Raw genomic sequence first — 23,751 nt, 5'->3', positions numbered from 1 at the left:
CAACCTCAGCCTCCTGAGTAGCTGGAACCACAGGGGTATGCCAGCACACTTGGCTATTTTTTTTTTTTTTTTTTTTAAGTTGTAGAGACCAGGTCTCACTATGTGGTTCAGGTTGGTCTCTAACTCCTGGCCTCAAGCAAATCCTTCAGCCTCAGCCTCCCAAAGTGCTTGGTTTACAGGTGTGAGCCAAGGTGCCTGGCCAGCATGCAATTTTAGATAGGGCTTGGGCAGGGAAGAACTTATCAGTGATGTGATTTTCGAGTAAAGACCCAATGGAAGTAAAGGAGTGAGCCATGTTTATGTCTTCGAAAAGCGAATTCCAAATCCAAGTGCAGGAAACTATGGATCCTGTTTATGGAATATGAGGAAAGAGACAAGAAATAAAATCAGAGAGTTAATAGGGACCTGGACCCTGTTGGACTTCGTAGATCACATGAAATATGTAATTTTTACTTCCGCTAAAGCAGAGATTTGAGAAGACGGATATGATGAAACATGTTAACAGATCACTCTGGCAACTCTGCTGTGCACTGATTAACACAGGCAAGAGTGAGAGAAGAGGGAACAGTTATGAGGCTATTGTGATAATTCATGCAAGATAAAATGGATTTTGGACTAGAGTGATGGCAATGAGGATAGTCAGAAGCAGTCAAATTCTGAATACATTTTGAATTAAATGTTGTGTGAGAGTAAAATAGACATTAAGGATGACTCCAAGGGTTTTTATCTGAGCAATTGCAATTTTAAACACGTTGTTCATTATTGAGGAAGGGAGAACAGCAAGAAAAGTAGGTAGGTTTGGGGGAGTATGATGAGGATAAATATCAGAAACTCAGTTCAGGACACTTGAAGCTTGTGATTACTAAATGGAGATAATGAGTATTTAGAAGAATCTATAATTTGAAGTTTAGGGAAGAGGTCTGTGTTAGAGATATAAAACTGGGCATTACCAGTAAATGGCTGGTATTGAAATCCACGAGACTGGATGAGATAGATAAATTTTTATTGCTTGGATAAGCTAGCGTAGATTATTTGTCATCTTCAGGATTTTCTTTTTTCCCACATCTTTATTGCTGTATAATCGACAAATAAACGTTGTATGTATTTAAGGTATACATCCTCAGCATTCTTTTTTGATACAGGGTCTCACTCTGTTGCCCAGGCTAGAGTACAGTGGCACGATTATGGTTCACTGAACCTTCAACCTCCCTGGGCTCAGGTGATCCTCCCACCTCAGCCTTCTGAGTAGTTGGAACTGTAGGCATGTGACACGACACCCAGCTAGTTTTTCTTTCTTTCTTTCTTTCTTTTTTTTTTTTCGTAGAAACAAGGTTTCACCAAATTGTCTAGGCTGGTCTCGAACTTCTGGGCTCAAAGGATCTGGCCACCTCCGTCTCCCAAATTGTTGAGATTACAAGCATGAGCCACCACACCCAATGAGATCTTCCATTAAAATTACGACTTGTTTAAATAGAAATGTTTTAAAGGGTAAATGAATTACACTCAAGACTTAAGGACTATGGGCATTGGTTGTCAATGAAAATTAAGCATGGAAGTAAATCTCATGGAACATTCTAGATTGATTTATATTTGTCTTTGTGTATGTGTGTATGTGTATGTGTTTTAGGCCAGACCTATTTGACTGGAATAGTGTGGTTTGCCAGCAGTCAGCCACACAACGACTGGAACATGCATTCAACATCGCCAGATATCAATTAGGCATAGAGAAACTACTCGATCCTGAAGGTTGGTAAATTTCTGGACTACCACTGCTTTTAGTATGGTAGAGTTTAATGTTTTCATCTGAGACTTGTCATTTCTACACAAAATACAAAACTACATATCTTAATTTTCCAATACTGTAGATATATTTAAAATGTTCAGCCTTCTTGCACTATATTATGAATTGTCTTATTTAATTCTAGTTCTCAAAATACCAGTATCTAAAATTGCAGTGAAGACTTTGAGGAAAAATGCCTTTAAAATGTATATGCCCTATGGATGGAGCATACTGCATTTGGAGTGCACTGACTCCAAATAATTATAAAAAGTTAATGTTTTGCTTATGCTACCAAGAGATTTGATAGAGTAATCAGCTATAATTAATTAACTACTCTTGCCAATTTCATTCATGTACTCTATAAAAGGCAACATGGTTTACTATTTAAATCAGGAAATCTATTCCTGCCACTACTTCTGTTGTAATTTTTCACTCTGGGGAGATCCTCTGTTGGATGGTTACTCATTTTCTGCTTCTTTAGTTGATAGGCAGAAGTGCATTTATATTTTTATTATATTACACTTCAATAACTTTGACTCTTATCTCTGGTGCGACATAGTCATACCTTCCAGACATAGAGATTACAGGGATAATAACACTGTGACCTCTACTCTTCTTCTAGCCTATGAAGTACACTTTTTGCCATGCCAATTTTGAAATGGTAGCCTCTGTTCTCAATTCTCAAGGCTTTACTACACTCTAAAATCAGAAGTTGGAAAAGTGAAGTCAGTGGGATTGAAGATGATATTTGGGTAGAAGCTGTTCTACAATAGAAGCTGATAATTAAATGTTTTTGGGAATATTAAATCGATTTCATCAATTCCAAAACAGGAGATCTTTCAATATGGATGGTAGGTCCCATCAAGAAAAGCTCAAAAATGACCCAGAAGACAGCCTTTTGCCGTGAATTTATTATCAACCAGAATCTAGTCCTCAGTTTCGCAGACGCAGAAGCCTGATTGCCTCAGATCACCTAGCAGATCCACATTGGGGTGGGAGGAGTTAACTTTAAGTTTAAAAAGTGATATATAAATAAAAATGGAAATTCAGTAATTTTAAATGAGATATAACAAGCAGCAGAATATTCACATACAATTGACAAATATATTGCTCTTGATAAGCACATGTACTTGGGAAAGCAAATTACAACAAAAATGTTAGTTTGTGAAGTTGGGATCAGATGAAGTTGACTTGAAATGTTTCTTCTCCTTTGGATAATGCATGGCTGAACACTGAATACTGTAACCCCTTTTTATTGCTTCTATACACGATAGTATCCCTCCTACCCCTGTTTTTAGCTCCAAGGGAGAAACTATTAATCCTACATCCTTAGTTTGCAGTATAGGGGAGGGTTACTTTACTATTGACTCATAGTACACATTTGTATGTTTTCTCTTAGTTCAGTGAGGTAGAAAGGGCGGACGTAATGAAAATACGGACTTCAACCTCTGAGGATAAAGAGCTATACTGTATGAATTTGAAAGATAAGGCTGTTAATATGTTTGTTTTTTATTGAATCACATATGGTCAGTTCCCATTATTGGGGTGCATGCTCTAGTTATTCTTGTGTGTGTCCTATCCTTTCATAAAACAGTAAGAGAAGATTTAAAATAGGTATTTTTCTTATTAAGTGACAAAATGGCTTTTGACCTCTAGCGCTCCTTTGAACTTACAGAATAGGAGTGCCTAAATGGGCATCCACATCATAATCAGAAAATAAGTTAATATATACACCTAAGTATATATCCACAAAAAATTTAAATGAATAAAAACAATTTTAAAAAGTAGGTTGACGAGCCTGTAATCAGAAAAAGGCAGGTATATGAATAGTGTATTTTATAGCTAAAAGAGTCTGGTGTACCTAACTCCATATGCTCTCCTAAGTGGGAAGTATATGTAGAAAGGTACATTGTATAGCCTATAAGATCACCATTTTACTGTCTCAAACTTCAACAATTTAAAATCAACAAAATGTAATATGAAATACAGTCTGATTAATGAAGATCCAGCCACTGCTTATGGTCTCGTTTTGCCAATAAAATCTCATATCTGTAAAGCCTTTCTATATATAGACTCTTCCAATTCAAAGAGCGTCTTATCGCTTAAACAGGTTTCCTGTTTATTTGCGTAGAGGTGTTTGTAGTATTCTCTGATGGTAGTTTGTATTTCTGTGGGATCAGTGGTGATATCCCCTTTATCATTTTTTATTGTGTCTATTTGATTCTTCTCTATTTTTCTTTATTAGTCTGTCTAGCAGTCTATTTTGTTAATCTCTTCAAAAAAAAACCACCTCCTGGATTCGTTGATTTTTTTTTTTTTTTTTTTTATTTTTTTATTTTTTTTATTTTTTATGTTTCCGTCTCCTTCAGTTCTGCTTTGATCTTAGTTATTTCTTGTCTTCTGCTAGCTTTTGATTTGCTTGCTCTGGCTTCTCTAGTTCTTTCAATTGTGATGTTAGGGTGTTGATTTTAGATCTTTCCCACTTTTTCCTGTGGGCATTTAGTGCTGTAAATTTCCCTCTAAACACTGCTTTAGCTGTGTCCCAGAGATTCTGGCACATTGTATCTTTGTTCTCATTGGTTTCAAAGAACTTCTTTATTTCTGTCTGAATTCTGTTATTTCCCCAGTAGTTATTCAGAAGCAGATTGTTCAGTTTCCATGTAGTTGTGCCGTTTTGAGTGAGTTTCTTAATCCTGAGTTCTAATTTGTTTGCACTGTAGTCTGAGAGGTTGTTTGTTATGATTTTCATTCTTTTGCATTTGCTGAGCAGTGTTTTACTTCTAACTATGTGATCAATTTTAGAATAAGTGTGATGTGGTGCTGAGAAGAATGTATATTCTGTTCATTTGGGGTGGAGAGTTCTGTAGATGTCTATGAGGTCCACTTGGTCCAGAGCTGAGTTCAAGTCCTGAACATCCTTGTTAATTTTCTGTCTCGTTGATCTAATGTTGGCAGTGGGGTGTTAAAGTCTCCCACTATTATTGTTTGGGAGTCTGTCTCTGTGTAGGTCTCTAAGAACTTGCTTTATGAATCTGGGTGCTCTTGTATTGGGTGCATATATATTTAGGATAGTTAGGACTTCTTATTGAGTTGATCCCTTTACCATTATGTAATGCCCTTCTTTGTCTTTTTTTTTTTAATCTTTGTTAGTTTAAAGTCTATTTTATCAGAGAATAGAATTGCAACCCCTGCTTTTATTTTTTTTGCTTTCCATTTGCTTGGTAAATATTCCTCTATCCTTTTATTTTGAGCCTATGTGTGTCCTTGCACATGAGATTGCTCTCCTGACTACAGCACACCAATCGGTCTTGACTCTTCATCCAATTTGCCAGTCTGTGTCTTTTAATTGGGGGCATTTAGTCCATTTACATTTAAGGTTAATATTGTTATGTGTAAATTTGATCCTGTCATTATGATGCTAGCTGGTTATTTTGCTTGTTAGTTGATGCAGTTTCTTCATGGTGTCGATGGTCTTTACAATTTGGTATGCTTTTGCAGTGGCTGGTACTGGTTTGTCTTTGCCATATTTAGTGCTTCCTGAAGGAGCTCTTGTAAGACAGGCCTGGTGGTGACAAAATCTCTCAGCATTTGCTCGTCTGTAAAGCATTCTATTTCTCCTTCGCTTATGAAGCTTAGTTTGACTGGCTATGAAATTCTGAGTTAAAAATTATTTTAAGAATGTTGAATATTGGCCCCTACTCTCTTCTGGCTTGTAGGGTTTCTGCAGAAAGATCTGCTGTTAGTCTGATGGGCTTCTCTTTGTGGGTAAGCCGACCTTTCTCTTTGACTGTCCTTAACATTTTTTCCTTCATTTCAACCTTGGTGAATCTGATGATTATGTGCCTTGGGGTTGCTCTTTTTGAGGAGTATTTTTGTGGATGTTCTCTGTATTTCCTAAATTTGAATGGTGGGCTGTCTTGCTAGGTTGGGAAAGTTCGCCGGGATAATATCCTGAAGAGTGTTTTCCCAGGTATACTAATCAAACTTAGGTTTTGTCTTTTCACATAGTCCCATATTTCGTGGAGGCTTTGTTCATTCCTTTTCATTCTTTTTTCTCTAATCTTCTCTTCACACTTTATTTCATTAAGTTGATCTTCAATCTCTGATATCTTTTCTTCTGCTGGATCGATTGAGCTATTGATACTTGTGTATGCTTCATGAAGTTCTTGTGCTGTGTTTTTCAGTTCCATCAGGTCATTTATGGTTTTGTCTAAACTGGTTATTGTAGTTAGCAACTCCTCTAACCTTTTTTCAAGGTTCTTAGCTTCCTTCCATTGGGTTAGAACATGCTCCTTTAGCTTGGAGGAGTTTATTACCCACCTTCTGAAGCCTACTTATGTCAATTCGTCATACTCATTCTCCATCCAGTTTTGTTCTCTTGTTGGTGAGGAGTTGTGATCCTTTGGAGGAGAAGAGTTGTTCTGGGTTTTGGAATTTTTAGCCTTTTTGTGCTGGTTTTTCCTCATCTTTGTGGATTTTATCTACCTTTGTTCTTTGACATTGTTGACCTTCAGATGGGGTTTCTGAGTGGATGTCCTTTTTGTTGATGCTATTCCTTTCTGTTTTAGTTTTCCTTCAAGCAGGCCCCTCTGCTGCAGGTTTGCTGGAGTTTACTGGAGGTCCACTCTAGACCCTATTTGCCTGGGTATCACCAGCAGAGACTGCAGAACAGCAAAGATTGCTGCCTGTTCCATCCTCTGGAAGCTTCGTCCCAGAGGGGCGCCCACCAGATGCCAGCCAGAGCTCTCCTGTATGACGTGTCTGTCGACCCCTGCTGGGAGGCATCTCCTAGGCAGGAGGCACGGGGGTCAGGGCCCCACTTGAGAAGGCAGTCTGTCCCTTAGCAGAGCTCCAGTGCCATGCTGGAAGATCTGCTGCTCTCTTCAGAGCCGACAGGCAAGAACGTTTAGTCTGCTGATGCTGCACCCACAGCTGCCCCTTCCCTCAAGTGCTCTGTCTCAGGGAGATGGGAGTTTTATCTGTAAGCCCCTGACTGGGGCTGCTGCCTTTCTTTTGGAGATGCCCTGCCCAGAGAGGAAGAATCTAGAGAGGCAGTCTGGCTACAGTGGCTTTGCTGAGCTACAGTGGGCTCTGCCCAGTTTGAACTTCCCAGCGACTTTGTTTACACTGTGAGGGAAAACCGCCTACTCAAGCCTCTGTAATGGCGGACGCCCCTCCCTCCACCAAGCTGGAGCCTCAGGTCCACTTCAGACTGCTGTGCTGGCAGCGAGAATTACAAGCCAGTGGATCTCAGCTTGCTGGGCTCCGTGGGCGTTGGATCTGCTGAGCTTGACCACTTGGCTCCCTGGTTTCAGCCCCCTTTCCAGGGGAGTGAACGGTTCTGTCTCGCTGGCGTTCCAGGCACCACTGGGGTATTAGACTCCCACACAATAATAGTGGGCGACTTGAACACCCCACTGTCAATATTAGACAGATCAACGAGACAGAAAATTAAAAAGGATATTCGGTACTTGAGCTCTGGACCAAGCAGACCTAATAGACATCTACAGAACTCTCCACCCCAAATCAACAGATTATACATTCTTCTCAGCACCACATTGCACTTATTCTAAAATTGATGACATAATTGAAAGTAAAATACTCCTCAGCAAATGCAAAAGAATGAAAATCATAACAGCCTCTCAGACCACAGTGCAATCTAATTAGAATGCAGGATTAAGAAACTCAAAAGTGCACAACTACATGGAAACTGAACAAACCTGCTCCTGGGTGACTACTGGGTAAATAATGAAATTAAGGCAGAAATAAATAAGTTCTTTGAAACCAATGAGAACAAACACACAATGTAGCAGAATCTCTGGGACACAGCTAAAGAAGTGTTTAGAGGGAAATTTATAGCACTAAATGCCCACAGGAGAAAGTGGGAAAGATCTAAAATCGACATCCTAACATCACAATTAAATGAACTAGAGCAGGAGGAGCAACAAATTCGAAAGCTATCAGAAGACAAATAACTAAGAGCAGAACTGAAGAAGATAGAGACACGAAAAACCCTTAAAAAAAAAAAAACTCAATTCAGGAGCTGTTTTTTTTGAAAAGATTAACAAAATAGATGGCTAGCCAGACTAAAAAAGAAGAAAAGAGAGAAGAATCAAATAGACACAGTAAAAAATGATAAAGGGGGATATCACCACTGATCCCACAGAAATACAAACTACCATCAGAGAATACTATAAACATCTCCACGCAAATAAGCTAGAAAATCTAGAAGAAATGGAAAAATTCCTGAACATATACACTCTCCCAAGATTAAACCAGGAAGAAGTCAAATCCCTGAATAGAACAATAACAAGTTCTGAAATTGAAGCAGTAATTAATAGCCTACAAACCAAAAAAAGCCCAGGACTAGACAGATTCACAGCCGAATTCTACCAGAGGTACAAAGAGGAGCTGGTACCACTCTTTCTGAAACTATTCCAAACAATAGAAAAATAAGGACTCCTACGTAACTCATTTTATGAGGCCAACATCATCCTGATACCAAAACCTGGCAGAGACAGAATAAAAAAAATTTCGGGTCAATATACCTGATGAACATCAATGTGAAAAGGCTCAATAAAATACTGGCAAACCGGAATCCAGCAGCACATCAAAAAGGTTATCCACCATGATCAAGTCGGCTTCATCCCTGGGATGCAAGATTAGTTTAACATACAGAAATCAATAAACGTAATCCATCACATGAACAGAACCAATGACAAAAACCACATGATTATCTCAATAGATGCAGAAAAGGCCTTTGATAAAATTCAACACCCTTCATGCTAAAAATTCTCAATAAACTAGGTATTGATGGAATGTGTCTCAAAATAAGAGCTATTTATGACATACCCACAGCCAATATCATACTGAATGGGCAAAAGCTGGAAGCACTCCCTTTAAAAACTGGCACAAGACAAAAATTCCCTCTCATCACTCCTATTCAACATAGTATTGGAAGTTCTGGCCAGGGCAATCAGGCAAGAGAAAGAAAGGGTATTCAAATAGGAAGGGAGGAAGGGTATTCAAATTCTCTGTTTGCAGATGACATGATTGTATATTTAGAAAACCCCATCATCTCAGCCGAAAATCTCCTTAAGCTGATAGGCGATGTCAACAAAGTCTCAGGATACAAAATCGATGTGGAAAAATAACAAGCATTCCTATACACTGATAATAAACAGCCAAATCATGAGTGAACTCCCATTTACAATTGCTACAAGGAGAATAGAATACCTAGCAATCCAACTTATAAGGGATGTGAAGGACCTCTTCAAGGAGAACTACAAACCACTGCTCAAGGAAGTAAGAGAGGACACAAACAAATGAAAAGACATTCCATGCTTATGGATAGGAAGAATCAATATGAAAATGGCCATACTGCCTGAAGTAATTTATAGATTCAATGTTACCTCATTAAGCTACAATTGACTTTCTTCACAGAATTAGAAAAAAACTACTTTAAATTTCATGTGGAACTAAAAAAGAGCCTGCATTGCCAAAACCATCCTAAGCAAAAAGAACAAAGCTGGAGGCATCATGCTACCTTACTTGAAACTACACTACAAGGCTACAGTAACCAAAACAGCATGATACTGGTACCAGAACAGATACATAGACGAATGGAACAGAACAGAGGCCTCAGAAATAACACCACACATCTACAACCATCTGATCTTTGACAAACCTGCCAAAAGCAAGCAATGGGGAAAGGATTCCCTATTTAATAAATGATGTTGGGAAAACTGGCTAGCCATATGCAGAAGACTGAAACTGGACCACTTCCTTACCCCTTATACAAAAATTAACTCAAGTTGGATTAAAGACTTAAACGTAATACCTAAAACCATAAAAACCCTAGAAGAAAACCTAGGCAATACCTTTCAGGACATAGGCATGGGTAAAGACTTCATGACTAAAACACCAAAAGCAATGGCAAGAGAAGCCAAAATTGACAAACGGGATCCTACTAAAGAGCTTCTGCACAGCAAAAGAAACTATCATCAGAGTGAACAGGCAGCCTATAGGATGGGAGAAAATTTTTGCAATCTATCCATCTGACAAAGGGCTAATATCCAGAATCTACAAGAAACAAATTTACAGGAAAATAATCCCATCAAAAAGTAGGCAAAGGGTATGAACAGACCCTTCTCAAAGAAGACATTTATGTGGCCAACAAGTATGTGAAAAAAAGCTCATCATCACTGGTAATTAGAGAAATGAAAATCAAAACCACAATGAGATACCATCTCATGCTAGTTAGAATGGTGATCATTAAAAAGTCAGGAAACAACAGATGCTGGAGAGAATATGGAGAAATAGGAATGCTTTTACACTGTTGGTGGGAGTGTAAATTAGTTCAAACATTGTGGAAGACAGTGTGGTGATTGCTCAAGGATCTAGAACCAGAAATACCATTTGACCAAGGAATCCCATCACTGGGTATATACCCAAAGGATTATAAATTATTCTGTGCTTATTACACCACTGTTCATAATAGCAAAGACTTGAAACCAACCCAAATGCTCATCAATGATAGACTGGATAAAGAAAATGTGGCACATATACACCATGGAATACTATGCAGCAACAAAAAAGGATGAGTTCATGTCCTTTGCAGGGACATGGATGAAGCTGGAAAACATCATTCTCAGCAAACTAACATAGGATCAGAAAATCAAACTTGGCATGTTCTCACTCATAAATGGGAGTTGAATAACGAGAAGACATGGATGCAGTGGAGCATCACACACTTGGGGCCTTTTGTGGGGTGTGGGGCTAGGGGAGTGATAGCATTAGGGGAAATACCTAACATAGACGACGGATTGATGGGTACAGCAAACCACCATGGCACGTGTATACCTATGTAACAAACCTGCACGTTCTGCACATGTATCCCAAAACTTAAAAGTATAATAATAAAAAGTTTCTTAAAGTTTACTTATGGCTGCAAATAAGATGAGGATTCAGCATAATTCTTATATTTTTAAAATACGTCAATTCTTGCCATTGTGTTAGGGAAACCCCCAAATACACATTTATACATTTTTGCTCAGCATTTTTCAGGAGATAATCTCAATGATGATTCAAAGAAAAAAATAATAACTCATAAGAATTTTTATTTACTGACTGCTTAGTCACAAAAGACAGAACACCATCTCTTGAAGTCTCAGACTTAGAACACTCTCTTCAATAGATTTACCAGGCACAATTCGTGATTCATGCCTGTATAGTAATTGCTTTTGTGTTGTTCATATTTTTATTTAACCAGATATTGGTTCTGTAGCTTATGCATGATGTCGGCTATTCTCCAAAGAAATTTCATTTTAAATTAGTTATGCCCCTTAGGAGAATAATGAGACATTTGGGGAGAATTTTATTATTGGGGGATTGAAGCTATATTTGGTTTAAGAAATAACTGCCAAATAATGCTTTGACAATTTTAAACATAAGGTTTGTTGATAGAATTGCTTTATAAAATGAGGAAGTCATTGAAACCTTGTAGGATTTCATATATAGAATTTGATATGCTTTGTTTGGCCTTAACTGGTGTTTTGAGGCCTGAGGTTTAGTTTTAAGTGGAATTGCCTTTTAAAATGAGTGGCAGTAGGCATTAGCATAAGCGATTTCAGGAGCTGTTTCTAGTGTGTTTAGATGCTAACATATGCAAAAATAAGTACATCTAGGGTAAACTTAATAAATTATGTGTGTTTATGCTCATAGATAATAGGTATATCTCTTTAAAAATATCCTTTTGTGAATCAGACAATTCTCTTCCCCTTATGATTTCTCTGTAAGACAGTACATTCTACATGCGTTGGTCTTGGGTTTCATATACATTGTTTCTCTGAGTTTCTAACAGATTGGTTTGTTTGCCAGTCCAAAAAAAAAAAAAATTCTCCCTATATTAAGAGAGTGCTTTGTCAGCTTTCCCCTGTGAATAACAAAGTGAGGATGTTCTCTTTAAAGGAATAAAAAAAAAAAATCAGGGATAAAACATTGCGCCTGTTCTAGATGTCTTTTGAATATTAGTGTAGAAAGCCATTTCCATTTAGGATATGAAATATGATATGGAAATGTTCTTATTTATTTACCAGGGTAACTTTAGAACAAAAATGAATAATGACAGTCAAATTTGAGCAAAAAAGGAAGGACACTAGGACTCGAGAGAAATTTTTGTATCCTCAAAATGACATTTACAAACCCGTTAGGGTTTAGTTTTAATCCCCTTTATTTTGACTTCCTGAGAATGGTGACACGGATTCTATTTTCTGCTTGGCTGATCCCTGCATCACTCTTCAGTTGTTTTTATAGCCTTCTTTTCCAAGAATTAGCTCTGCCTGTTGGAAAGTTTTACTCCTGGAGTGAATGGTTTCAGACTTGGCTTTGTATGCATGCAGGATTTTAACCTACAAAAATAATCATGGAAAGATACATGGAATTTGCTATAAAAGAGAAGAATATTTTTAAGGCCTCTTTCGTTGGGTTTGATATCAATTGGCTGAACAAGGGCTGTTTTAGCTTTTTATCGCCTCTGCTGTAATCATCACATTTTGATACCATAATGGCAAGAAATATTTATAAGTAGTTTACACAGGTTAAAATTGAGAAGGTTAATTCTCAGGAGGATTAGAGTTAATTTAAATAATATTTTTGTGAACATAAACACTAATTTTATATCATTTAGATTGATTTTTGTCTAGAACTCATTATTGAGTACCTTGTTTTCAGAAACTCTAATGCGTTTGCAATATATAGGTGTTCCTTCTCTACATATGGTATTTCAACTAGAAATTCTTACTGTAAATATTTCAGACAATTTAGAGTCAAACTCTGCAGTTGAAAATATATTTCCTATGTATTTAAGAAAATATTTCAGTGGTACTTACATGAATGAAAAATGGCCATTGCCTTTTTGATGACAAAGTAATATATACCAAATAGGTATGATACAGATGATTGTATTAACATTCAGATATTATTGTAGCAATTTCCTCTTCCCTGATGGGAAATCTTGAAATTGCTCTTCATAACAAAAATTAAGACATAAATGTTAACACGTATTTCCCAGTGGCTTAAAAGTTAGAAGAGGCATGAGAGTATTCCTGTGTGTTCTCTTGATGTTATGTGTTCTACATCTTTCTCAGTTCAGATACCATAAAAAACTGAGTATTTTCGGGGCAGTTGGAACCAATCACTAATAAATGAAAGCAATTTTTGTTCTCCTTATCCATTTCAGTTGTTTGGATGACAAATAATTGCATGTAACTGTCCCAAATTTCACCTACTTAGATAACAGAGACTTGAAAAACGTTAAATATGATATTTGTGTGTGCGCGAGCCTGGCTTGAATTTACCCTTTATAACAAATTTTGGTATTTTCTACTAATCTTTCACATTCTTCTATGATTTGTCACCATTTTACCTTTATGGAAAATAGCCAATTTATAATTTCTATCTCCCCTAGGAGCTGATTTGTTAAAGTATGCTTTAGTTAAGTAAGAGTTTCTTACTCAGTTGGGGAATTTAAATAATGAAGTATAATCATGCGATTGAAGATGTGCATTATGGATTAGGTTCTATACCAAATTTGTTCAGAAACATTTAAATATAATTCTTACCTAGATAACTGAGAATCTCTTTTCAATTAGCTTACCAGGATTATTTTCACAACTTTTTTTTTTTTAATTTCGGGGGAAGTACAATATCCTTGGCCTATACAGTGACACTAAGCGATTTTTGAATGATTGACAAGACATTAATAAATTATATCAATAATGAGAAATGCAGCCATGAGGTTCTAATGCTAAATGATATATAATAGACACTTTGTGGATGGTTTTCCTAGTCATATCATCACAATGAGTTCATGAGACTAAAGAAATATATTAAAAACATCTATTGATATTTGTTAATTTTATTTCAGCTATGAAGGAATACATGAGATATTAGGTTTGATTCAGAAAAGTGTTCTATAGTTGATATCTGTGTTTCTTGTCACAGAATATTGCCTTGGCAAAAACATTTTGACTATTCTAATGATGGTAAATGAGAATAAAATGGCATAAGTAGTTTAAAATTTTCTATGTGGTTTTAAGTCAGTGATAATATTTGAATGTAATGTATATTTTGCTGATAGTTGGAAAACTTACTTCACTGTCTTCAAAATGGAGTTAACTGCGTTTTATACATAATTATAAGTGATATCACAGGGCTGGGTGTCATGGCTGACACCTGTAATCCCAGCACATTGGGAGGCCAAGGCAAGAGAATTGCTTTAGGCCAGGAGTTCAAGGCTGCGGTGAGCTATGATTGTGCCACTACTCTCAAGCCTAGGCAAAAGAGCTGAGGCCCTATCCCCCCATCCCACAAAAAGAAAAAAAAAAAAAGACATCACAGAACCTGCAAATGAATATCCAAAAACCTTAAAGCTGGGTACTGGAAACATAGATATTAGGTTGGTACATATGTTTTCCAATTAAATAATTTCTATATATAAAATGCATGTGACATTTTACAGCTGGAACATGAAATATAAGATGAAAACATACTATTTTACAACCATATTTGGGTAAAATAGTGATGAACTAAAGTCTTGGTTGATGTCATTTAAATCTTATAAGAGGGAAATTTAATTCTCATACAATAGGATTTATTCCTTGCAGAGGGAAACCTGAAGATTTATAGTTGTCTTGTCATTTTATTTTAAAGCAATAAGCTATCCTCTTAGATTTATTCTCTTTTTAGAACTTTTATTTTTATTGATGCATAACGTTTTACATATATGTACATACATGTGATATTTTGTTAAATGCACTGAATGTGTAATGGTCAAGTCAGTGTATTTTGGATATTCATTACTTTGAGTATTTATCATTTTTATGTTCTGTGAACATTTCGAGTTCTCTCATCTACTTTGAAATGTACATCATATTGTTGCTAACTCTAGTCACCCCTTTCTGCTGTTGAACATTAGAATATATACCTTCCAACTATATATTTGTACCCATTAAATAACCCCTTTTTATATTCCCTTCCTACCCTTCCTAGCCTCTGGTATCTTATTATACTCTCTATTTCCATGAGAACAACTTTTTTTACACCTATATATGAGTAAGAAAATGTAAAATCTATTTATTTTTGCCTCGATTGTTTCTCTTAATAACCTGCAGTTTCATTCATATTGGTGCAGAAAATGTAATTATTTTTTATGTGTGAAGAGTATTCCACTGTATATATGTACCACATTTTCTTTATCCATTTGTTCACTAATGGACACTTAAGTTGCTGTTATAAATAGTGCCTCAATAAACATGCAAGTACAGGTATGCCATGCATATACTTTTCCTGATAGTTTGAAAAGTATATGATTGCTTTCCCTTTACATATATACTTATTAGTGGCATTGCTGACACATACTGTATTTCTGTTTTTAGTTTTTTGAGAAATCTTCTCCATACTGTTTTCAATAGTGGCTATACTGACTTATATTCTGAACTACAACAATGTATTAAGAGTTCCCTTTTCGTTGCACCTCGTCAACATCTGTTGTTTTCTTGTCTTTTTAATAATAGCCATTCTAACTGGGGCAAGATGATAGCTCATCATGACTTGATTTGCATTTCCCTAATGATTAGTGATGTTGAGCATTTTTTCATATACCCATTGGTCATTTGTCTTCTTTTGAAAAATACCTATTAATGTCCTTTGTCCATTTTTAATGTGTTTTTTTTACTGTTAAATTGTTTGAGATCCTCGTATTTCCTAGTTATTAGTCTCTTGTCTGAATAGTTTATAAATCTTTTCTCCCATTCAGCAGGTTGTCTCTTCACTCTGTTGAATGCTTCCTTTGTTGTACAGAAGCTCTTTCATTTACTACAGTCCCAATTGTCTGTTTATGTTTTTGTTGCCTGTGCTTTTGAGGTCGTAACCATAAGATCTTTGCCTAGACCAAGGTCCTGCCTTGTTTTCCCTATGTTTGCTTCATGTAGTTTCAGTTTTAGGTCTTACCGTTAAATCCTTAATCCATCTTGAGCTGAATTTTCTAATATGGTGAGAGACAGGGATCCCGTTTCATACTTCTGCATCTGACAATCCAATTCTCAGCACCATTTGAGGAAGGTGTCCTTCCCTCTAATGCTTGTTCTTGGTGCTTTTGTCAAAAACAAGTTGTATGTAAGTACGTGGATTTAATTCTGAGTAATCTATTCCATTGTTCTATATGTCTGTTTTTATTCCAACACCTTGCTGTTTTGTCAAGTAGTGTGATTCATAAGTCTTTGTTCTTTTTGCTCAGGATTGCTTTGGCTATTCAGGCTCTCTGCTGGTCTTTGATCGTACAAATTTTACGATCACTTTTTTTTCCATTTCTGTATTCTGATAGGGACTGCATTATTCAATGTAGAATGCTTTGAGTAGAATGATCATGTTAATAACATTAATTCTTCTGACCGATAAACATGGGATGACTTTCCATTTGTTGGTGTACTCTTCAATTTGTTTCGTCAGTGTTCTGTATTTTATACGGACTTTTCCCTCCTGGGCTAAACTTACTCCTAGGTATTATTTCCAGCCGTTGTAAATAGGTTTGCCTTCTTGATTTCTTTCTCAGCCAGTTCATTATTGGTATATAGAAATGCTACTGAATTGTGTATGTTGATTTTTGTATCCTGCAACTTTACTAAATTTATTTATCAGATCTGAGAGCTTTCTGGTGAGGGTTTAGCTTTTTCTAGCTATAAGTTATTAGCAAAGAGCAGTACTTGGACAACGATTTCTTCTATTAGGACGCCTTGTATTTCTTTCTCTTACTTTATTGCTCTGGCTAGGACCTCCAGTACTATGTTGAATGAGTGGTGAAAGTGGGCATCCTTGTCTTGTTCGTTTTTTTGTTTTTTGTTTTTTTGTGTTTTTTTTTTGTTTTGTTTTTGAGATGGAGTCTTGCTCTGTTGCCCAGGCTGGAGTACAGTGGCCCAATCTTGGCTCATTGCAAGCTCAGCCTCCAGGGTTCACGCCGTTCTCCTGCCTCAGCCTCCCGAGCAGCTGGGACCACAGGCATCTGCCACCATGCCTGGCTAATTTTTTGTATTTTTAGTAGAGATGGGGTTTCACCGTGTTAGCCAGGATGATCTCGATCTCCTGACCTCTTGCTCCACCCACCTCTGCCTCCCAAAGTGCTGGGATTACAGGCGTGAGCCACCACGCCTGACCATTCCGGTTTTATAGGGAGAAGTTTTTCAGCTTTTCCCCATTCAGTTTGATACTACTTGTAGATTTGTAATATATGGTCTTTATTGTGTTAATTTTTTTTGTATGCCTAGTTTGTTGGAGTTTTTATCTCGAAGGGATGTTAAATTTTATGAAATGTTCTTTTGTGTCTATTGAAAGGATCATGTTTTCTGTTTTTCATTCTGTTGATGTAATATGTCATATTTATCGATTTGTGTATGATGTATCCTTGTATCATTGGGATAAATTCCACTTGATAATATTACATTTTTTATGTTCTATTGGATTGCTAGCATTTTGTAGAGAATTTCTACATCAGTGTTCATCAGGGATGTTGGCCTGTAGTTTTTGTTGCATAATTGTCTGGGTTTGGCATCAGGGTAATGCTGGCTTCATAGAATGAGATAGGGGGAATTCCTTCCTCTTCAATTTTTTTTGGAACACTTACAGGAGAATTGGTAAAGTTTGGTAGAATTCAGCTGTAAAGACATCTGGTCCTGGACTGTCTTCGTTGGGAAACTTTTTAAGATTACTGATTCAAGCTCATTACTAATTATAGGTCTGTTCAGATTTTCTATTTCTTCTTGATCCACGGTTGGTTGTATGTGTCCGGGAATTTATACATTCCTCTATATTTTTAGTTTATTAGTTAATAGTTGTTCAGTATAGTCTCTGAACTTTTTATTTCTATGGTATCAGTTGTAATGTCTCTGTCTTCATTTATGATTTTGAGTTTTTTTTCTTGGTTAGTCTAGCAAGTGCTTTATTTTCATCTTTTCAAAAATCAAACTTCTCATTTCATTGATACTTTGTACTTTTTGCTCTCTATTTTCTTGAGTTTTGCTCAATTTTTAGGATTTTCGTCCTTCTACTAATTCTGGGTTTGGTTTGTTTTTTTTTCTTTGACTAGCTCCTTGAAGTACTTTGTTAGGTTGTTTGAACTATTTCAACATTTTTGATGTGGGCATTTTTGCTATATACATCCCTCTTAGCACTGCTTTTGCCATATCCCGTAGGTTTTATTATATTTTGATATTCATTTGTTTCAATAATTTTTTGAAAACATTTCCTCAATTTTCTTCCTTGACCCAAAGGTCATTCAGGAGTATGTTGTTCAATTTCCATGTTTTTGTACAGGTTCCAAAGTTTCTCTTTTTGTTATTTCCTTGTGTTTTAAGAAGATATTTGATATGATTTTGATTTTTTATAAATTTGTTAAGACATATTCTGTCATACGGTCTATCCTGGAGAATGTTCTGTGTGCTTATGAGAAAAAAAATGTGTATGACTGTTGAATGAATTGTCCTATAAGTGTCTGTTAGGTCTATTTGGTCTAAGGAGCAATTTCAAGCCAATGTTTCTTTGTTAATTTTTTGTCTAAATGATCTAATGCTGAGAGTGGGGTGTTGAAGTCCTCAGATATTACTGTATTGGCATCTAGCTCTCCCTTTAGATCTAATACTTGCTTTATATATCTGGGAGCTCTCGTGTTGGGTGTATGTATGTTTAGAATTTTTATATACTCTTGCTAAACTTATCCCTTTATCATTATATAATGACTTTATTGTTTATTTTTACTGTTTTTGACTGAAAGTCTGTTTTATGTAAGCATAGCTGCTGCTGCTCACCTTTGGCTTCGGTTTGCATAAAATATCCTTATCCATCCCTTTCCTTCAAATCTGTATGTGTCTTTACAGGTGAAATGAGTTTGTTTTAGGCAGCATATTTTTGGGTTATATATTTTTTAATCCATTCAGCCAGTTTATGTCTTTTATGTGGAATGTTTAATCAATTTACATTCAACATTATTACTGATATGTGAGGGCTTATTCCTTTCATTTTATTAATTGATTTATGGTTGTTTTGAATATTTTTTGTTCATTTTTTCCCTCATTATCATTATAGTGTGATGGTATTCTTCAGTGGTAACATTTGAGTAATTTTTCTTGATTTTTTTGTGTGTTTGCTCTACTAGTTGTGTTTATATTTTTATGTGTTTTCATGATGGTAGTTGTCATTCTTTGACTTCCAGGTATAGGACTCCCTTAAACCTTTCTTGTAAGGCCAGTATCATGGTGATAAATTTCCACAGCTTTCACTCATTTAGGAACTATTTTATTTCTCCTTGATTTATGAAGGATAACTTGGCTGGGTAGAGTATCCTTGGCTGGTGGTTGTTTTCTTTCAGCATGTTTAATATAACATCTCATTCTTTTCTGGCCTGTAAGGTTTCTTCTGAGAAATTCACTGTTAATCTGATGGAGGTTTCTTTATAAGTGACAAGGTGCTTTTCTCTTGCTGTTTTTAGAATTCTCTTTTTGTCTTTGGCTTTTGAGAGTTTGGCTATAATGTGTAATGGAGAAGACATTTTTGAATTGTATCCTTTTTTAGATCTTTCAGCATCCTGTATCCGGATGTCTAAATCTCTTGCTAGACTTGGGAATATTTCATCTATTATTTTGTTAAATAGGGTTTCTAAACCTTTAGTTTTTCCTTTACCTTCTAGGACATAAAAAATGCAAGCATTTCGTGGCTTTATGGTGTTGTATATGTCACATAGGCTTTGCTCATTTTTTTTTAAATGTTTGGTTATTTTTTGTTTGAGTAGGTTATGTTAAAAGACCTGTTTTCATGTTCTGAGATTCTTCTGTTTTATCTAGTCTCCTCTTGAGTCTTTGCCTTTGATTCTGAATGTATATAGTAGTACAGTTCCTGTATGATTTCTTTGGATGTAAACAGTATGAATGGTGTCTGTAACTTCCTCAGTAGCTTAGGGTGCAGTTGTTAGCAGAAGCTGTGGTGAAGTTTTGCCGGTGACTGGGACACCAAGTGGGCCAGTCTTTAGGCCCCAGTGGTGGCATCGGTGGGTTGAGCGTGCCTGTCCTGAGGCCTCAGAGCTGTGTACATTGGCATTGATGTCAGTGTGTCCAGGCAGGCCAACCCTTTGGCTTATAGGTGGCTTGCTTGGTTGCCAAGAAAAGCATAGGTGGGCTGGGTGGGTACACAGGTTCCCAGCCAAGGGGCAGCAAGCATGGTGCGGGTAATGGCAATAGTGGGAGGGGGCAACCCTCTGGAATGCAAGCAATCCATGCTGGTGTTGGTGGTGGATGCAACAGATTGGGCAAGCCAGTTCCTAGGCCTGCAGATGGTGCATGTAGGTTGACGCCAGCTTTGGTGGTAGTGGAAGGTTGAGTGGGCCCAAATTCAGGCCCCAGGAAGACTAGTCAGATGCCAATGGTGGTAAACTGGGGTGGGAGAGCCCCAGGTCTCTATACAAATTTTTATGTACTGGGGGATTTGGAAGAGCAGGGCTGGGAAGACCTGTCCTCAGGACTCCTGGTGCTGCATACAACCACTGGTTATTGTAGTCGAGGGGCAAGTTGCTCCCCAGGTCCCTTGTGCAATGCTGAGGTGGAAGGCAGTGTTGGCTACACTGTGGCCCTGCTACTGGAGAGGGTAAGGTTGCTTTCCTTGGGAGCAGCCATAAGCAGTTGGCTGGGTAGCCTGTGCATCGCTTGTGTCTCAACTCCACAGCAGTTCACAGTGACAGCATTTGCAGGCAGTGGAATTTATCTTCAGTGTGCATGAAGTTGTGTGGCCATCCCTCCGTTGGGGAGGGGAGGGTTTGCTGCCAGTGGTTCCTGCGTTGGCCCCAGCAGTTGCAGCCATGGGTGGGAAATATCACTGAGACTCCAGGAATGTGGAGATAGGGAAGATTTTTAGTCCTAGGTCAGGACATAGACTGGTGGGGGCTGGGCTCTCAAAACCAGGCCATGTTGCAGCTGCTTAGGACTCTAGAGTTTGTGGGACCCAGCATGTGCTTCTTCCGTGAAGCAATGCCTTTGCACAGTATCTAGACAGCTGTGTGTTGGTTTGGGGGCCCACAAGGGCTCTCCCTTGGCTAGGATTGTAGGAGTCTTGTACAAGAATGTGGACCTTTGTGTATCTCTAAGTTTCTCCCCATATTAGGGAGCCTCTCCAGACTCCTAGCCAATCTCAGCTGGATAGAGTGCCTCATTTCCTTCTTTTTCCTTTTAGTGCTTTTCATTGCTTCTCTGTTGAATTTCAGTGTTCTCTCTTAGTTAATGTATTCAAAGTATGATTATCTACTTGGTACTTTGGTTCCTCTCCATGGAAGAGGTGAGTAACAGATCCATCAATTCAGCCATTCTGAAGCCCCAGATTTTTTGTCTTAGGGCAATCGTGTGGAGTTAGTGGATCATATGATATCCAGTTGAAAAGTGAGAAAACTGTTACAACTATTAATTTATTAGGAATTTTATATATTATTACAATTTAATAAGGTGGTTGAAACCAGTGTTTTTACTTTTTGGAAATAATCTGTAATATCATTCTTGTGAGATGTTAATATTGCTGAATAAACTTTTGCTTCAAATCAAAGCACATTTTTCCCCTACAAAGATTTTTCTAATTTATCATAAGTGATATAAACTCAAATTTGCAAAGTTCCTTTTGGTAGAAGAGTGCAAATGTTTAAGTAGGGCAGTCATGTTCTAGATAATTTCCATACTTTATCTTATGTCTTGTACACAACAATTCCAGGTAAGTTTATCCTTCTTTTATAAATGGAAAAACTGAGGCTTAGAGAGCTTTATTAAAATCAAGATCACACAGCCAATAGATAACTGAGCTATAATCAAATCCAGGGATTATCTCTTCTTAAAGTCCGTGTTATTTCTCACAAGACTGTCCAATAAAATCGGTTGGGGAAGCTTTATGGCAACACTGGGATTGAAACTAGTATTTTATTTCACTGAGGATGGGCTGTGACATCAGCAATTTTTAGAAGCTCAGTAAGTGAGAGTATCCTGCAGCTAAGATAGAAACAACTACAATGGAACAATTGTTTCTATGAGATATGCCCTTTTAAAGGATAAGATCCAGAATCTGTTGTCCCAGCATTTGTTTAGACTTATAGCATTTTCTTCCTTAAAAAATGACTAAGCCTGCTGTTCACATCTTCAATTACTGGAGTACTGCTTATTGCTAACAGTTCTGTTAATGAGAAATTGTTCATCCACAGACAAAGTAAAAATAGACTAGCTGTCACATAAGACTGGCCATCAAAACATTCTCTTTAGGATTAAGAAACTTGCCTTATCTCCTGCCTGCACAGTTCTCTCTCTTCATTCCTTCTTCTGTTTATTGCTTCACGGACATGTTTGTGATAGAATGGTACTCTGACTGAAACAGTTTCCAGCAAGGGTTGCCCAGGTGAGAGGAGCTGTTTGCAGAGGTGATCCCTGACTATTTGTTCTTTAATTTATTTCTTCTTTTGCCTGCCTCTCTCATCTTGTTACTAATTGACATCACTGTGTTCTGCTATCTGAGGTTTGTTGATGCCTTTTGCAGCCAATAAAAATGTCTTTCATTGGCACAGCTGATAAAGAACTAGAAGAATTTTTAATAATAACTAAGGGCTAATAAGGGAAAACAATTAAAATGATGGTAAAATAATAGTTTTCAAATTAGAAGGCTGATCCCATAAATCCACCTGAAATAAGCAAATGGCTTAATTTTATGATCTCTGATATTAATGCCATAAATAGGTTGAATTTATTTACCATTTATCCAGGGTTAGTTTTGCTAAACAGTTTGTATTTTAGCCAGATATGGAACTTTTACTAACAGGACATAATGAACTTTGGAGCCTGCACTGTTAATGTAGTTGTAAGGAGATAAAATTGGCAATTATACTCACAGATGCAATAGAATTTAATCTATGACATTTACTTAGCTGTACAGAAGGATACAAGGCAGGAGATACACTATCATAGAATCTTTGTATCATTGGATGGCCCAGAAGCAACCAACATACAGAGCTTCATATGCCTCTCACCCAAATGTGCTCCATATAGCTGCTAGGATAACGGCCAAAATCAGTGTGATTTACTTGACATGAAGAAATTGCAGCATTAATTTCCCACCAATATTTAATACCATTGTAGTCACATAGGACAAAAGCCTATATATTACCTCTCTGCCCCACTCCCCAGTTAATTTAATAGTAGTCCTACCTAGCAAACAAGAGTGACAAGAAATTCTACAATTATCTTAACTCTTAATTGATCCTAAGAAAATAAGTTTCTATGTTCATTTTCCTAGGCAGCATCAGATTAACCTAGGGTTGATTTAACTTTTTCTACACAGAGCCAACTAGTTTTGCGTTAAAATCTGATTTTTGCCTTTATTAGTTTTATGTCACTGGAAAATTATTGAGGCTCAGTATTGCTCACGTGTAAAGTAAAAATATTTACTTCCCACTGCTACTTCAAGGAATAAGTAAAACCTGTATGTATTTGGCCCGTAATATGAGCCCAGAAACAGTAGCTAAAGTTATGTCAAATAACTGGAATGTTGTAAAAATTAAATGGTCCCTTTATACTCCTGTAGGGAAAACTGATCTTTCCAGTTATTTTGCCTGCCTCTAGAATAAATGCTGACTCTCCCCAAATTAAATACAGGAGTCCTCCCTTACTCATTACAGTTTCTGCTACCCGTGGTCAACCGTGGTCTTTAGATAGATGAGTACAGTACAATTACATGATGGGGGGGGAGGGTGGGCAGGGAGAGGTGAGAGAGAGTTCACATTCACATAACTTTTATTACTGCATATTGCTATAATTGTTCTATTAATCTTTTTCTGTGCCTAATTTTTAAGTTAAATTTTATCATAGGTATGTATATGTATGGGAAAAACAGTATATATAGGGCCTATTTGT

General features: G+C 37.0%; 1 protein-coding gene across 8 annotated transcripts in view; it reads left to right on the top strand.

Annotated features, from left to right (window-relative positions):
- DMD (dystrophin) overlaps positions 1–23,751 on the top strand; it is a 2,091,067-nt gene that overhangs the window by 399,627 nt on the left and 1,667,689 nt on the right. For all 8 annotated transcript variants that reach the window (XM_055376532.2, XM_055376533.2, XM_055376528.2 and 5 more), the window contains exon 7: positions 1,628–1,746. In XM_055376532.2, coding sequence (XP_055232507.1) covers positions 1,628–1,746 — 119 coding nt within the window. The remainder of the gene's footprint in view (positions 1–1,627; positions 1,747–23,751) is intronic.

The sequence above is a fragment of the Gorilla gorilla genome, chromosome X, assembly GCF_029281585.2.
Source record: "Gorilla gorilla gorilla isolate KB3781 chromosome X, NHGRI_mGorGor1-v2.1_pri, whole genome shotgun sequence".
NCBI classification, from domain to species: Eukaryota; Metazoa; Chordata; class Mammalia; order Primates; family Hominidae; genus Gorilla; species Gorilla gorilla.
Note: the sequence above shows the minus strand (reverse complement) of the source record. Positions and strands in the feature narration are given on the sequence as shown.